This window comes from Malaclemys terrapin, chromosome 7, assembly GCF_027887155.1.
Source record: "Malaclemys terrapin pileata isolate rMalTer1 chromosome 7, rMalTer1.hap1, whole genome shotgun sequence".
NCBI lineage: Eukaryota > Metazoa > Chordata > Testudines > Emydidae > Malaclemys > Malaclemys terrapin.
This window is the reverse complement of record NC_071511.1, coordinates 112,082,844-112,097,601: the sequence shown is the minus strand read 5'-3', so window position 1 is coordinate 112,097,601 and position 14,758 is coordinate 112,082,844. Positions and strand designations below refer to the sequence as shown.

The 14,758-nt window shown below is 46.4% G+C and overlaps 1 protein-coding gene across 1 annotated transcript in view; it reads right to left on the bottom strand.

Moving 5' to 3' along the window:
* The window catches only part of CACUL1 (CDK2 associated cullin domain 1), a 74,426-nt gene extending 64,703 nt beyond the window's left edge, over nt 1-9,723 (bottom strand). Inside the window, exon 1 of the mRNA XM_054034777.1 lies at nt 9,240-9,723. Within this exon, the coding sequence (XP_053890752.1) occupies nt 9,240-9,570 (331 nt within the window). The 5' untranslated portion in view covers nt 9,571-9,723. The remainder of the gene's footprint in view (nt 1-9,239) is intronic.
* Nucleotides 9,724-14,758: the final 5,035 nt, after the last annotated feature.

Here is a 14,758-nt window from a genome sequence, read left to right as displayed (position 1 = left end):
GGATCAGCCATTCTAGAATGAACAACACCTTTTTCCTCAAAAACACACAGTGTATTGCATTAGCAGGACCATCTTGCTAGCTCTTGCTCTCAGAGGCCTTGGCTACACTGGCAATTCACAGCGCTGCACTTGCTGCGCTCAGGGGTGTGAAAAAACACCCCCCCGAGCGCAGCGCTGTAAGCGCCAGTGTAATCAGCGCCAGCAGCGCTGCAAGCTCGCTCGCAGCGCTGCAAGCTATTCCCCTCGGAGAGGTGGAGTACTTGCAGCACTGAGAGAAAGCTCTCGCAGCGCTGGCGGCGCGACTACACTCACGCTTCACAGCGCTGCTGAGGCAGCGCTGTGAATCCGCGAGTGTAGCCAAGGCCTAGAGAGTTTGAACACAAGTTCCAACTAACCCAAATACACTGGATAGTCAACACAACACAATACAGAGCATGCTTTTTCCCAAATCTGAACTGATCAGTTCAAAAGTGTATTATCTGAGCAGGGAGCTTGGTGCTGTACAGAGCAGAAGAAGAGACTGCTCCAGTTCCAAATCGCTCACATTCTAAATGGACAATATAAATTCAAACAACGGTTTGGAGAGGGATATAGTCAGAAACCATGAAGGTATTTTAAATACATTTCTAAATGTAGCATCACTATTCTATTTGGTGGATTAAAATTGATGGGATTAGTGAACTAAACATGTTTTAGTTTGCGATTTGAATGAAGGGAGCGTGGTAGCTTAATGCAACAAGAGGGACAGAATTTCAGGCAAAACGTGCAATATGAAAGACGGCACTAACAAAAAAAGTAAGATATAAAGGGCATGGAAACAGGTGTGAGTCAGGCAAGTGTCTGAATAGCAGCAGCGGGAGCAGAACCGAATTGCAAAGATTTCTCAGTAGAATGGTACTTTACATATTTCTTCTTATAGCATTTAGTTCAGATTCAGCAGTTTTGCCGACTGGGTAACTCTACAATGCTATACTGCCAGCCCATCTTGGCAAAAACTAACTAACTATCTGGTCACTCTTGCTTAATATTTGTTATACATTCTGTTCATTACAAATGGATGGACACTAGAGGCTTTAGGACACTCAGCAGTGTATGTTGCACTCCTATCGAGTACTGTAGCCTGCCTTAGCCACACCTAAACCTTCGTTCTGACAGCATGCCACTATACTCCAGCAAATCTGCAAAGTGAAAGTTATCTACGACACTAAGGACTAGAGCCACAAAGGGGACATAGAGTCTATGAGACAAACTCAGCATTACAACATGTAACATTTAGGTGCCCTGTCACCTAGTGGAATCTACGTCCCCAAGCTGGGCACCCAGGCTCCCTATGCAATGCCCGGGGAGAGTGATGCATCTAAGAATGGGATCTACAAAAGCCAGCAAGATGAGTGGGGAGCCGCCTAAGCTAGCTAACAGGAAATGCTGAGGAGAGCAATATAAATAATTAAATAGTCATTGGAGCATAAGACCGAAGTTCAAGTCCCCACCTCCCAGGGGAATGCCTGCACCGCTGTGCTGGAGAATCAGTCTCGCTCTCTTTGGCACAATGAATATTTAAGTAATTTATACAAAGTGGCACAGCTTCAACTTGACAGAAGAATACCCACACCCGGGCTTAGAGTGCTCACTTGGGAGGTGGGAGTCCTAGCTTCAAGAGCCATCTCGAAATCAGGCAGAGGGGACTTGAACCCAGATCTCTCACATCCAAGGTGAATGTCCTAACCAGTGGGTTATTGTGCATAAGGGAGAGACCAACTTCTTCTCCTTGGATTTTTATGCATGGCCTGATCCAGTAGGACGCCTCAGAATATGCCTACAGGATTTGGCCCTGCAGGAGAGACAAGCAGGGAAATATTTAGTCTGAGCATCCTTCAGGGCTTAGTCACCAAGCTGCTCAGTGGTGTTAGGATTAAGGCAGCTGTGCACATGGCCGGTGGCAGGGGAACTTTACAGGTGGGAATTTAGGCACCTACATGGTTAGGTGGCAGCTGACTAGGGGTTTTGAGGATTTAATTTCCGGATTTAGGTGCTCAAAGTGGCAATTAGGTACCTAAACTGCTTTATGGATCTAGCCCTAAAACTCAGTTGTCCAGTGTCTGGGTAGCTATTCTCAACAATACCTTACATGTAGCTTTGGACAGCCCAATCTGCTTTTATTAAAAATAATGTTGGGATATTTAAAGTCCATTTGGTCACCAGAGGAAGAAGAGACTTTAGTTTAAAGTCTCATCCAAAAGATAATGCCTCCATGCAGCCAACACTAAATATTAGTCTAAACCCTTGTGTAGATTTGAATGTAATTAAACTAAGCTATAGTGACAAAGAAAATGAGTGACCTAAGAACTAATTTGGAACTAAATGGAATCAATTTTTAAACAGAGTTATAAGCTCTATCAATTTTTTTGTGGCATCACAAAGAATTAAGCACTAGAAACCTGAAAACCTATTCAGTTTCAGTCTTGAAGAGGGAAAGAGTAAAGTGACACTTTTATGAATAAACCTCTAATAAAGGTAGCGGTTGCAGTGTACTAACTGGCTGGAATCTATAGATTTTGGAAGTACTGTGTAGTAGATTTTAATTAGAAAGCTATTACAAACACTATTTATTCCATTCAGGAGTAAAGTGCACTTGATTGCCACACACACTTGAACTGAAGCCAACCAAAATGTTTATATATCAAACAGTCCAATGACTATAAACTGTTCAATTTCTGCTCATTTTATTCTTTAAATAAAAAAAATTAAAAAATTACTCCAGAGTTCTAAGAACTCTCGCTCTCATATACATCACATCCCTTTCTTTCCCACCCATATCTACTAACACAGAACAAATGCTGAATTAGTACAATACTGCCTGATGATCAGGTTTGTGGGGGTAACATTGAGATTGTGCAAAAACAGTTTTATCGAGAGCAAGGGCAGGGTGGAGGGTAGGGAGACCAACTCAGTGAGATTTTAGGTGAATTATTTGTATTTTTTCCATTTGTTTATGAATATCACAAATATTTGAAAGTAGAGGGTTTGGGGGGGGGGGGTATTGTTTTTAAAACACTAACATCATTAGTCTGCAGTTTCAATCTGTAAGTGAAAACATTCTAAAATATTAGAAGAAAATTCTATACAATTCTCCAAAGGGCAGCTGATAACATGGTTCTACATAAATCTGGCAACTTTTTTTATTTATTTTTTCGGTGTTGAAATCATCCAGTGGCTATTTCACATTCAAATCATAGTAAATGTGAAAGCTGCTGATCAATCCTGCAAACCACCGATTACCAGCTATCACTGTATGATTTTATCTGATGCACTATGACTACTGTTGAAACAAGTGGTAGAAAACCGGTGATTGAAAGGACAGAAGTAAACCAAACAATTCTTCCCAGGTAAATTGTAAACACTGCCAAGATTTGAAAAGTAGCAAGATAGAAGGAATTTGTGCTCATCTCAGAAAGTGTAGAAATTCAGTTTCTTCAGAGCCTAAAGTCAAATGTGCCACTGAATTAAATGTTTTCTATTAAAGTGGAAAAGCAGAATGCTGATGAGTTTTATTCTGTAACCAATATTTTCAATGTCATGGTCATAATTGAAATATTCATGTTCCAGGCCTTCCATAAACTCTTCCACATCAACTTCATTCAGAAGCCGTCCAAATGCCAAAAAACAGCAAAGAGCAATCAATAATTGTCATTAAAATAAACTTGAAATTGATAAGAAAGCTGCAGAGTTCTTTTTATGCTAACATCACTTCCTGTATAGCACAAAGTGACAAATTAAAAAAAAAAGACTGAAGCACTTTGTCCCTGAACACTCTTCCAGACAGATTTAAATTCACAGATCCACTAATAGATCCTGCAAGTAAAGAAATTTTAAAGGAAAAACTAAAAGAGTTAACATGGACATTAATGCAAGGCGATTAGTCTAACTTGAAAAGTGAACCAACAACAGCTACATGTATCCATGTAGAAAAAAAAATCTGTGCCTACTTATTGCTATTAATTATATGTCAAAGTAAAACAGAAGAATATTGTGTCCAAATTGCCAAGAATGCCTATGCATGTCAAGGTCTGACAAGGGGTTGTCACTTATTCAGACAACAAAAATAAAATGACAGCAGAGAGAGAGAATTTAGCAGGAATAATCCCAAACTTCTGACGTGAGGATGTACAGCACACTTTTTAAATCATATTGAGAAAACAGTAATACCTAACACAACCCTAAACCACACTGTGAAAACTCAAGAATTCTTCCAAAAACACCATTAACCTCAAACAGAATCCCGCGGCTTCCCTGATATAAAATCCAATCACATCAGCTTGTGGCTACCATTATGGGTCTGGTCTCTGCGGCTCTACAGAAATTTAAAGAAGCTTTTTCATCAGTTCCAAAGGCGTATCCAACCTTACCTACGCTCAGATGACTTTGCAATCAACAACAGAGCTTTTACAGTTTCTAAAGCACCTATAGGGACCCACTCCTTCTCAGAGAGAACATCCAAACAGTGGTTGCAAACGGTCATGATGGCTAAATGCTAAATCATATGTTCTGTGTCTTTTGATTAGTTCACAAAGGTCTCACAGTCCATGTGGATTTGTGAAGTGCATTATTCCAAAATAAAGAAAACTCAGCATAAGAGGAGAGGAGAAAAGCTGAAAATGCAGAAAGATTCATCAGCAGTGTTAAATGAGAGAGGCGAAAGCTTGACTGAAACTGGTTTGCATAGGGCTTCTATATTGCCAATGGCAGCACTGACTCATTTTTCAGCAAAAAAGCAACCAGCACATTTTCCTGCAAGATCATCCAGAAGTGCCAAGAGTAATGTAAATCTTTAGTCTCCACTACAGTGCAAGCCCTATTTAATAGGTCTTAGGTAATTCAGATCAGGAAGAGCCAGTTGGAAGAAACTGCATTATAGGCAATTGCAAAGCACGGTTGAAAGAATTCCAACTAAATTAGCAAAGCCTGCTAGATAGTGTCATTCAAATATATCAATATATCCAAGCACATCTTGCATCTCATATTTTTATTCATTTAACAATAAAAGAAAAGTAACTCTAGTTTTCCTCCTGCAATCACCATTCACAACTATAACAAATTAGTTCTAAGAATGAATGCTTTTGGAAAACAGTCTGTCATATGCTGCATGAAGAGTTTACCTGTAGAAATTGTTGCTTTTCATACGATGACCATTCCACATTGTTCTTTGTTTTTAGACAAAGTAGTACAGGAAGTTAAAAGAATGTCCAATGGCACTTTCCCCCAGCTGCGGCCTGGCATAATGTAGCAAGATTATGAATCCATTCTGTGGTTGCATTTCACACCACTACTTCCCACTCAGAATGCTTACCAAGAGTAAATTTCAAACTTTTTGTCTACATCAATGGATTTGTTTACACAGAAAAATGAACATACAGAATGCTTTATAACTAAGTTCTTACATAAATTGGGTAAACACATGTCAGCATATCTGACGATCATGCGTGCTGCTAGCTGCACTGCCAAACAAGGATTTTATTAAGCTGAGCAACAAACCCATATTGGCCATGTTTGCAAGTAGGGCAAAAGCCTAACTTAAAACAGTTTACAGCCACATTGTGCATTGACGCAAACTGCGCTTTATCCATTTTTCTACAATTATCTTATGATCTGATTAAAAACACAGATAAATTCTCAATATTTTAAGTAAAAAGACATGAATTGACTCTCTAATGACCTTAGAAAAAACCTACAAAATGAACAGCTTCTATAAATATTAGGTTTATAATCATCTATCTGGCGATGAACAACACAGCTTGCACCAGAGAAGTAATTTCTTTTAAATCTTTTATGGGAACAAAAGGAGGACAGTGTGAAATTAAATATGCAATATCAAGTCTATCTAGTTTTAAGTCTACCAACCCTACCAGAATATCATTTATATATTAAACTAGATTTGACCCTCCCCCCCCCATATGTATTTAAAAGGGTCAGCCTTCAAACATCTCCCCCTACAAGCCTGCAGGAGTAGTTAGACAAAAAAGTACACTGGTCTGCAACTAAACCAGAAACAAAATCAACACACTGCAAGTAAATTAATATTACACCGCCAGTCATTATTTTCTATTTTGCAGGAAGGAAACAAGAGAACGGAATCTACTCAGATGTTACCGGACTTCAAATTTATCAAGAGATGGAAAAACCATTCACAGGAGGATTGAGACAGTATAGGGCAAGAGCAAGAAGAGTGAAATTAACATGCTCCTAGTCAGTTCTACTCTGCTGCCTGGGAGTATTCTGTTTAAAATCTTGTCTACCTTTAGAAAACTGCCCCTTCATGACATGAGGATCAGCAATGGATCCAACTGCACGCGTGCTGAAAACTGCAAGACTGAAGAGTAGTTTAGACCAGCGTTTCTCAAATGGTGCCACCAGTTTTTTTGCAGCCATGACAACCTCCAAAGCAGGGGCAGAGAGGGACAAGTGGGGAACAAAGAAGCAGCCCCTCCCTGCAACACCCAGCTGTTGCTTCTGAGTAGCTGTTACCAAGGGCAGCGAGATGCACCACTTTGGTGTTTATGCTGGTGCTGCCTGCAGGGATCGGTGCCCTGCACTGCGCAACCTCCTTGGGGGCTCCAGGCAGCACCTCTGGAGATAAGTGGGGCCAGTGCCGGAGGCAGCTCGTCAGCGGAAGCAGCTGCAGCACTCAGTCGCTGGGGCGCTCCCCCGGGCAGCTCCCCCGTTCCCCCCAGCTGGGACACGGGAAGCCTGGGACTCCACTGATGGCCGGTGAGTGCCCAGTCTCGCTGAAGCGCCAGAGGAGGCAGGAACAGAGAGAGGGGTTGGCACTTCCCACGCCTGGGGCCACACTCGCTGTTTACATTGCTGTAGGTACCACAGTTGTTCAACAGGCTTGGCAGCTCCCCGGCACTGTGAGGGGCTCCCGCTCCAGGACACACTCCGAGCACAAGAATAGGAGCAAAGTCTGGGTGTGCTGGGGAGCTCTATTTACTACCACCTTCCTACTGCATAAATATATTACAATGATTTGGACGTGTATATGTGCATATTTATTTGTTTTTCCTAAAGTTAATTAAGTGTTTTAGGAAAAATTGTAAGAGCCACCACCAGCAAGAGTTAGTGGCCGCACTCTGAGGCCACCAAAAAAATTGATGTGAGAACACCTGGTTTAGACAATAAGCTGCTGCTGAGGTGGTGAAGGCAGGAGAGAAATTGTTGGTTTGTCTCTCCTCTTCCATCTCCTCACTCCTACACACTTATCTCTTCAAAACATCCTCAGAACACACCTGTGGAGTAATTATTATCCCCATTTTTCAGATGTGGAAACTAAGGCAGAGAGATTAAATGGTTTATCCAAGGCCAAAAATGGAGTCAGTGTCAGAGCCAGGATTAAAACACAGGAGTTCTTGGCCCTGCATTCAGATCACAGTGCCTCTATAGACTATGCCATTTCGGCAGCAGCTGCAGAGGCTAAGATCTATGTTGCCCATGTACACATACCACCAAGGTTTATCTGTGACAGGCCAAAGTGAACTATCATGGGGTTCTCAGCCTTTTTTTTCTGAGCCCCTCCTCCCGCCAACATGCTATAAAAACTCCCCAGCCCACCTGTGCCACAACTACTGTTTTTCTGCATATAAAAGCCAGGGCCAGCGTTAGGGGATAGAAAGCAGGGCAATTGCCTGGGGCCCCACGCGACAGGGGCCCCCACAAAGCTGCATTGCTCAGGCTTCGGCTTCAGCCTCGGATGGCCCCAGACTCCAGCCCCCTGAAGTGGGGTCCCGGGTTTCTGCCCTGGGCCCCAGCGAGTCTAATGCTGGCCCTGCTTGGCGGACCCCCTGAAACCTGCTCGCAGCCCCCTCAGGGAGCCCTGGGCCCCCGGTTGAGAACTACTGATCTATCACACTGAGGAGTTCTAATGAGCCGAACACTTGTTTATGATTTCATAAATATTCCGATTAAACCATTTTACTAGTTTTTACATAGCAGTACTGGATAAGGGAATTCTAAAGATAAGTGAAGGTCTGCATACCTTCTAATACATAGCTATTTCATGGAAGCTCTGGGAACAAATGCTCAAATATGCTTTAAAACAAAAAGAAATCTGCCATTTTAATGATAGATCTATATTTTAGAAGACCCACACAACACAAAAGCAAACACAGTAGTTCCTTCACCCTCAAACCTAAAAAATAGAGTTGTCTGAAAACTGGAATTCACATTAAAAACAAAATTTCAGAATTTTTTGTGTAACAAAATTGCTCCAAAATAGAATGAAAAATTAAATTTCAAGATTTCTTGCAGAACCAGAATTCATAAATTTCATTCAGAAGAAGCTGAAATGACATTCCATTTTGACCTTTCTGAAACTACCAAACTACCTTAAAGACTAACAGATTTATTTGGGCATACGCTTTCGTGGGTTAAAAAACCACTTCTTCAACTGCATCTGAAGAAGTGGTTTTTTACCCACGAAAGCTTATGCCCAAATAAATCTGTTAGTCATTAAGGTGCCACCAGACTCCTCGTTGTTTTTGTGGCTACAGACTAACACGGCCACCTCTCTGATACTTGATACCAAACTGCCTGGAGCCCCAACTGCCCACCAGGTGAGGAGCCAGGCAGCCTGGGAAGTCCCAACTCTGAGGCAAGTGGGAAGCATGAGTGTGAAGGGATGCTTTCTACTTCCAACACAGTCAACAGTTCAAATATTTTTGTTCTTAGTTCACATTAGGCAAGGGCTGAGACAGTCAGGGAATTGGACCAGTTTGAGAACAGACTCAAGGCCCATCCAGGTATGTGGGGGAAAGAGCGTGTTCAAAGGGAAGGAGGAGCGAAAGACAGTGACAGTTTTAGCTAAGCAGTAGGATGAGAGAGGGGAGCACGTGGAGGGAGAGAGAACAGTTTCTGCCTTGACTCCAGAAAGCGGAGAGAAGAGTAGCTCAGACACACAGGTGAAATCCCAGCTATAGCTCAATTTTACAGAAGGGGGTGAGGAAGTAGCAGTTAGGGTAGACTCGCATGTGTAATAGAGGACAGGGTGTGAGACCCCAGACACAGAGTGTGAGCATGCCAGGGGCGGGGCGTGTGTGTGGTGACACTGGTACAGACTCCAGGCCAGGTCCCCCTGGTCACAGAGTGTATGTGTGGGAAGCTGGTGGGACCCAGGGGCAGTCTCGGGGTGGGGTGCAGACCTCTCTGGGGCGGGACAGGAGAGGGGCAGGCCAGGCTCTGTCACTCACAGAACTTGGAGGTGGAGGTGTTGATGGTGGCAGCAGCGACGGCTCCTCCCTTGCCAGCAGCCCCCGTAGAGTCACAGCCCTTCATCAGGCCATTGGCTTCTGGCACCATCTGGGCCTCTTCCTCCTCCTCCTCCTGCTGCCCCCTCTGGGCCTTTCTATCCGCGGGCAGCTGCAGGGCCCGGTCCCCGAGGGGGGCCTGGGCATGGCCCGCAGGGTGCTGCTGCCTGTAGCCATCCACACCGGCCTCCCAGTTGTTATGGTTCTGATCGTCCATCATGGCCTCATAGCTGCTGCTGCTGCCCCCCTCCTCCTCCATGCTCTCCTCCTCCATCCTGCCCGGGGGAGGGGGGCCCCGCTCGGTCCGGCTGGGGGGGGCGGGGAGCTCACAACCGACCTCCCATCCTGCACGTTACATCCCAGGGCTCAGAACCTCCGGCTCAGGAGGGCAGGGCAAAGCTGCGGAAAAGCAAACTCGAGCTTCAGCCGTAAAGCGCCGCTCCAAAGCCGCGACACTTCGCGGCGGCGGCGGCGGCGGCTGAAGCGGAGCCTCCGCCCGATGCCGCCGCGGGGCACTATGGGGATCGTAGTCTACCAGGCCAGGGAGGCGGTAGGATGTATCATGTGACGTGGCCTCTGGACATTGTTCCCGACGCCATGTCACTATAGGCAAAGGGCCAAGGCGTGGATGGGGCGAGTTGCTCAGCCTCACAGCGGGGGTGGTGGGCGGTACCCTCGCTGTGAATTGGGGGACTGACAGACCCTGTGCAGGAGAAGAGATCCCCCCACCTGTCAGGGAAATACATTGTTTCTGTTGTGAGGGGTGGGGAAGGGAGACTCATTTCCAAATGTGAACAGAGTGTAATCCAATGATTAGTCATTTGTATTGCAGTAGTGCCTAGTGGGCCCAGTCAGGGATCAGGTCCCCATTGTGCTAGGCACTATCTGCTTCAGAGAGCATACAAACCTAGCTTTCTGACAAGACACAATGGTGGACAAAAGAGATGCAGTGTAGCCCACTCTCAATTTCATCACACCTCTCACAATATTTGGTGGTTTTCTTAACGTCCCAGCTCCTGTAATCATGTGACTGTGAGATGAGCGGCTTTCATTTTAAAAAGCCCTCATGGGTTGTGGAGAAAAGTTTGAAAAAGTGATCTGAGTGTAACCCCACCCGCAAAAAAGGTCAAAACCCAAAAGGCAAATAAAAAGAACCCAAAATGGTAGTTTTAAAAAATAAAAATCTCATGATTTTTAAGACACTCATGTGATTTTTGAACAGTTGGGTTTGGCAGTATTGAGGCAAATGGAGGGAAGGAAAAGGTAACAGTCAAAAAGCACTTTTCTGCATAATGAGCAGTAGTCTCAGCCCATTATCTCCATACCCCTTGCAGATAGGGTTGCCAGGTGTCAGACATGTCGGGCTCCTAGGCACAGGGGCTGGCACTGGGGCTCCGCGCACTGTCCCTGCCCTGAGTGCCGGCTCTACAGCTCCCATTGGCTGGGAACCGTGGCCAATGGGAGCTGCAGGGGCAGTGCCTGCAGGCAGCATGCAGAGCCCCCTGGCCTCTCCACCTAGTCGCACGGGCTAGGGCAGACAGGGAGCCTACCTTAGTCCTGCTGCGCTGCTGACTGGGAGCCACCTGAGGTAAGTGCTGCCCAGCCAGAGCCCACAACCTGAACCCCTGCCTGCACCTGAACCTCCTGCCCCAGGTCGGAACCCCCTCCCACACCCTAACTCCCTCCCGGAGCCTGCACCCCAATTCCCTGTCCCAGCCCTGAGCCCCCTCCTGCACCCCACCCGCCTCATCCACAGCCCAGAGCCCCCTCCTGTACCACAAACCCATCATCCACGGGCCCACCCCAGAGCCCGCACCCCCAGCTGGAGCCCTCACCCCTCCCGCATCCCAATCTCCTGCCCCAGCATGGTGAAAGTGAGTGAGGGTGGGGTACAACAAGTAACGAAGGGAGGGGGTGGAGTGAGTGGGGGTGGGGCCTGGGAGAAGGGGCTGTGCAGGGCAGAGGCTCAGGGAAGGGGCAGGGCAAGGGTATTCGGTTTTGTGCGATTAGAAAGTTGGCAACCCTACTTGCAGACTGTCTTAAAGAGATTACAAACAGTCTCAGTGCCCCTGCTGCTGCTCAGAGCCTTTCCAAGCTGCAGCAGAGTTAAAACTGATCTGTTTTATCACTGCAGAGAATGGAGGGAATTTTAGTTTTCAGAAGTTTTCTCTAGTTATTGGGGGGGGGGTGTTAATATTTCTCCTATAACTAAGAAATTATGTTTTTAACTTGAAAGGTGAGGAAAGAGAAAATTTCAGGAGTTCTCTTTCAATTCCACCCACTGGGATCCAGCAGTATTTATCAGTTCAAGACCTGCAGAAACCCATTTATTTAGAAGCAAAAAGACTCATTTTGGATTAGTTTTCAGGCAATTTGGAAAGGTCGCCCTCTGCTGGCATATGATTTCTATGTAAGTGTTGAAATAAGAAATTGAAATCTAGTCCGTTTTAAAATCTGAGTTTAAAGTAGTTTCAGGCACTATACCAGCCTTAGACAGCCCCTACCATTTTTTTGTATGCAGTGTTATTCTAGCCATGTCGGTCCTAGGATATTAGAGACAAGGTGGGTGAAGTAATAACTTTTATTGGACCCACTTGGTCCAATAAAAGATATTACCTCACCCACCTTATCTCCCTCCTAATTTTTGTGATTTTAAAAATTCTTCAAAATATTCCTATTTTTGAATCTTTTCTTCCTCACTCCCATATTATTATATAAAAAAACCCCACACAAATAACTGGGGGAACTGATTATAGTGATACAGTGACACTGACTATGTACAGAGTGCTGACCAATGCAAAACAGAAAACATTCTCCAATCTCTTTCAGTTATAGTAGTCTTAGGAGTTACTTGCAATTATTATTATTTATTTATATTATTTTAGCCCTTAAGAGCACCAGTCATGGTCCAGAACCCCAGTGTGCTAGGTGCTGTACGAACACAGAAGAGAAAGACAGTTCCTGCCCCAAAGAGTTTATAATCTAAGGCTATGTCTACACTACCACCTATGTCGGCAAAACTTATGTCACTAAGGGTATGTCTACACTACGAAATTAGTTCGAATTTATAGAAGCCGGTTTTATTGAAATCGGTTGTATACAGCCGATTGTGTGTGTCCACACAATAAAATGCTCTAGGTGCTCTAGTCGGCGGACCGCGTCCACAGTACGAGGCTAGCGTCGACTTCCGGAGCATTGCACTATGGGTAGCTATCCCACAGCTATCCCACAGTTCCCGCAGTCTCTGCCGCCCCTTGGAATTCTGGGTTGAGATCCCAATGCCCGGATGATGCAAAACAGTGTCGCGGGCGGTTCTGGGTACATGTCGTCAGGCCCCTCCCTCCCCCGTCACAGCAACGGCAGACAATAGATTCGCGCCTTTTTACCTGGGTTACCTGGGTTACCTGTGCAGACAACATGGAGCCCGCTCAGCTCAGCTGAGCTCACTGTCACCATATGTCCTCTGGGTGCCGGCAGACGTGGGACTGCATTGCTACACAGCAGCAGCTGCTAACTGCCTTTTGGCGGTAGACGGTGCAGTAGACTGGTAGCCTTCATCGGCGATCTGGGTGCTGGCAGCCGTGGGGCTTGCCTTTTGGCAGTAAATGGTGTATTACGACTGTTAGCCATCCTATTACAAGTCGGGTCATCGTACGTTAGCAGAGTCTTCCCTGAGCAGCCGATTGTGCAATAAGCCTGAAGACCATCGTCATACACCGCCCCGTATTTGCTGCCAAGCACCCAGAAAGATGCCGAGGGCTATCAGTCACGCTGCACCGTCGTCTTAAGATGTAAAAAAATAGATTTGCTCTGTATTCATTTGCTTCCCCCTCCCTCTGTGAAACCAACGGCCTGCTAAGCCCAGGGTTTCCAGTTTAATCTTTGGGGGGACCATTCTGTGTGACAGTTGTTTGTGTTTCTCCCTGTTCCTGTACCTGTACACCATGTCGTCACTCGGCCCTCCCTCCCTCCCTCCCGCCCTCCTTCTCCTGGTCCATCAGATACTACTTTCGCGCCTTTTTTCTGACCAGGCGCCATAGCTAGCACTGGGATCATGGAGCCCGCTCAGATCACCGCGGCAATTATGAGCACTATGAACACCACGCGCATTGTCCTGGAGTATATGCAGAGCCAGAACATGCCAAGGCGAAACCCGGACCAGGCGAGGAGGCGATTGCAGCGCGGCGACGAGAGTGATGAGGAAATTGACATGGACATAGACCTCTCACAAGGCACAGGCCCCAGCAATGTGGAAATCATGGTGTCACTGGGGCAGGTTGATGCCGTGGAACGCCGATTCTGGGCCCGGGAAACAAGCACAGACTGGTGGGATCGCATCGTGCTGCAGGTATGGGACGATTCCCAGTGGCTGCGAAACTTTCGCATGCGTAAGGCCACTTTCATGGAACTTTGTGACTTGCTTTCCCCTGCCCTGAAACGCCAGGATACCAAGATGAGAGCAGCCCTCACAGTTGAGAAGCGAGTGGCGATAGCCCTGTGGAAGCTTGCAACGCCAGACAGCTACCGGTCAGTCGGGAATCAATTTGGAGTGGGCAAATCTACGGTGGGGGCTGCTGTGATCCAATTTGCCAGGGCAATGAAAGACCTGGTGATAGTAAGGGTAGTGACTCTGGGCAACGTGCAGTCAATAGTGGATGGTTTTGCTGAAATGGGATTCCCAAACTGTGGCGGGGCCATAGACGGAACCCATATCCCTACCTTGTCACCGGAGCACCAAGCCACCGACTACGTAAACCGCAAGGGGTACTTTTCAATGCTGCTGCAAGCCCTGGTGGATCACAAGGGACGTTTCACCAACATCAACGTGGGATGGCCGGGAAAGATACATGATGCTCGCGTCTTCAGGAACTCTGCTCTGTTTCGAAAGCTGGAGGAAGGGACTTTCTTCCCGGACCAGAAAGTGACCATTGGGGATGTTGAAATGCCTATCGTGATCCTTGGGGACCCAGCCTACCCCTTAATGCCATGGCTCATGAAGCCGTACACAGGCAGCCTGGACAGGAGTCAGGACCTGTTTAACTATAGGCTAAGCAAGTGCCGAATGGTGGTGGAATGTGCATTTGGACGTTTAAAAGCGCGCTGGCGCAGCTTACTGACTCGCTCAGACCTCAGCGAAAAGAATATCCCCATTGTTATTGCTGCTTGCTGTGCGCTCCACAATATCTGTGAGAGTAAGGGGGAGACATTTATGGCGGGGTGGGAGGTTGAGGCAACTCGCCTGGCCGCTGATTACGCGCAGCCAGACACCAGGGCGGTTAGAGGAGCACAGCAGGGCGCGGTGCGCATCAGAGAAGCTTTGAAAACGAGTTTTGTGACTGGCCAGGCTACTGTGTGAAACTTCTGTTTGTTTCTCCTTGATGAACCCTCCAACCCCCCCCCCCCGACCCGGTTCACTCTACTTCCCTGTAAACCAACCACCCCACCCCACCCTCCCCTCCCGC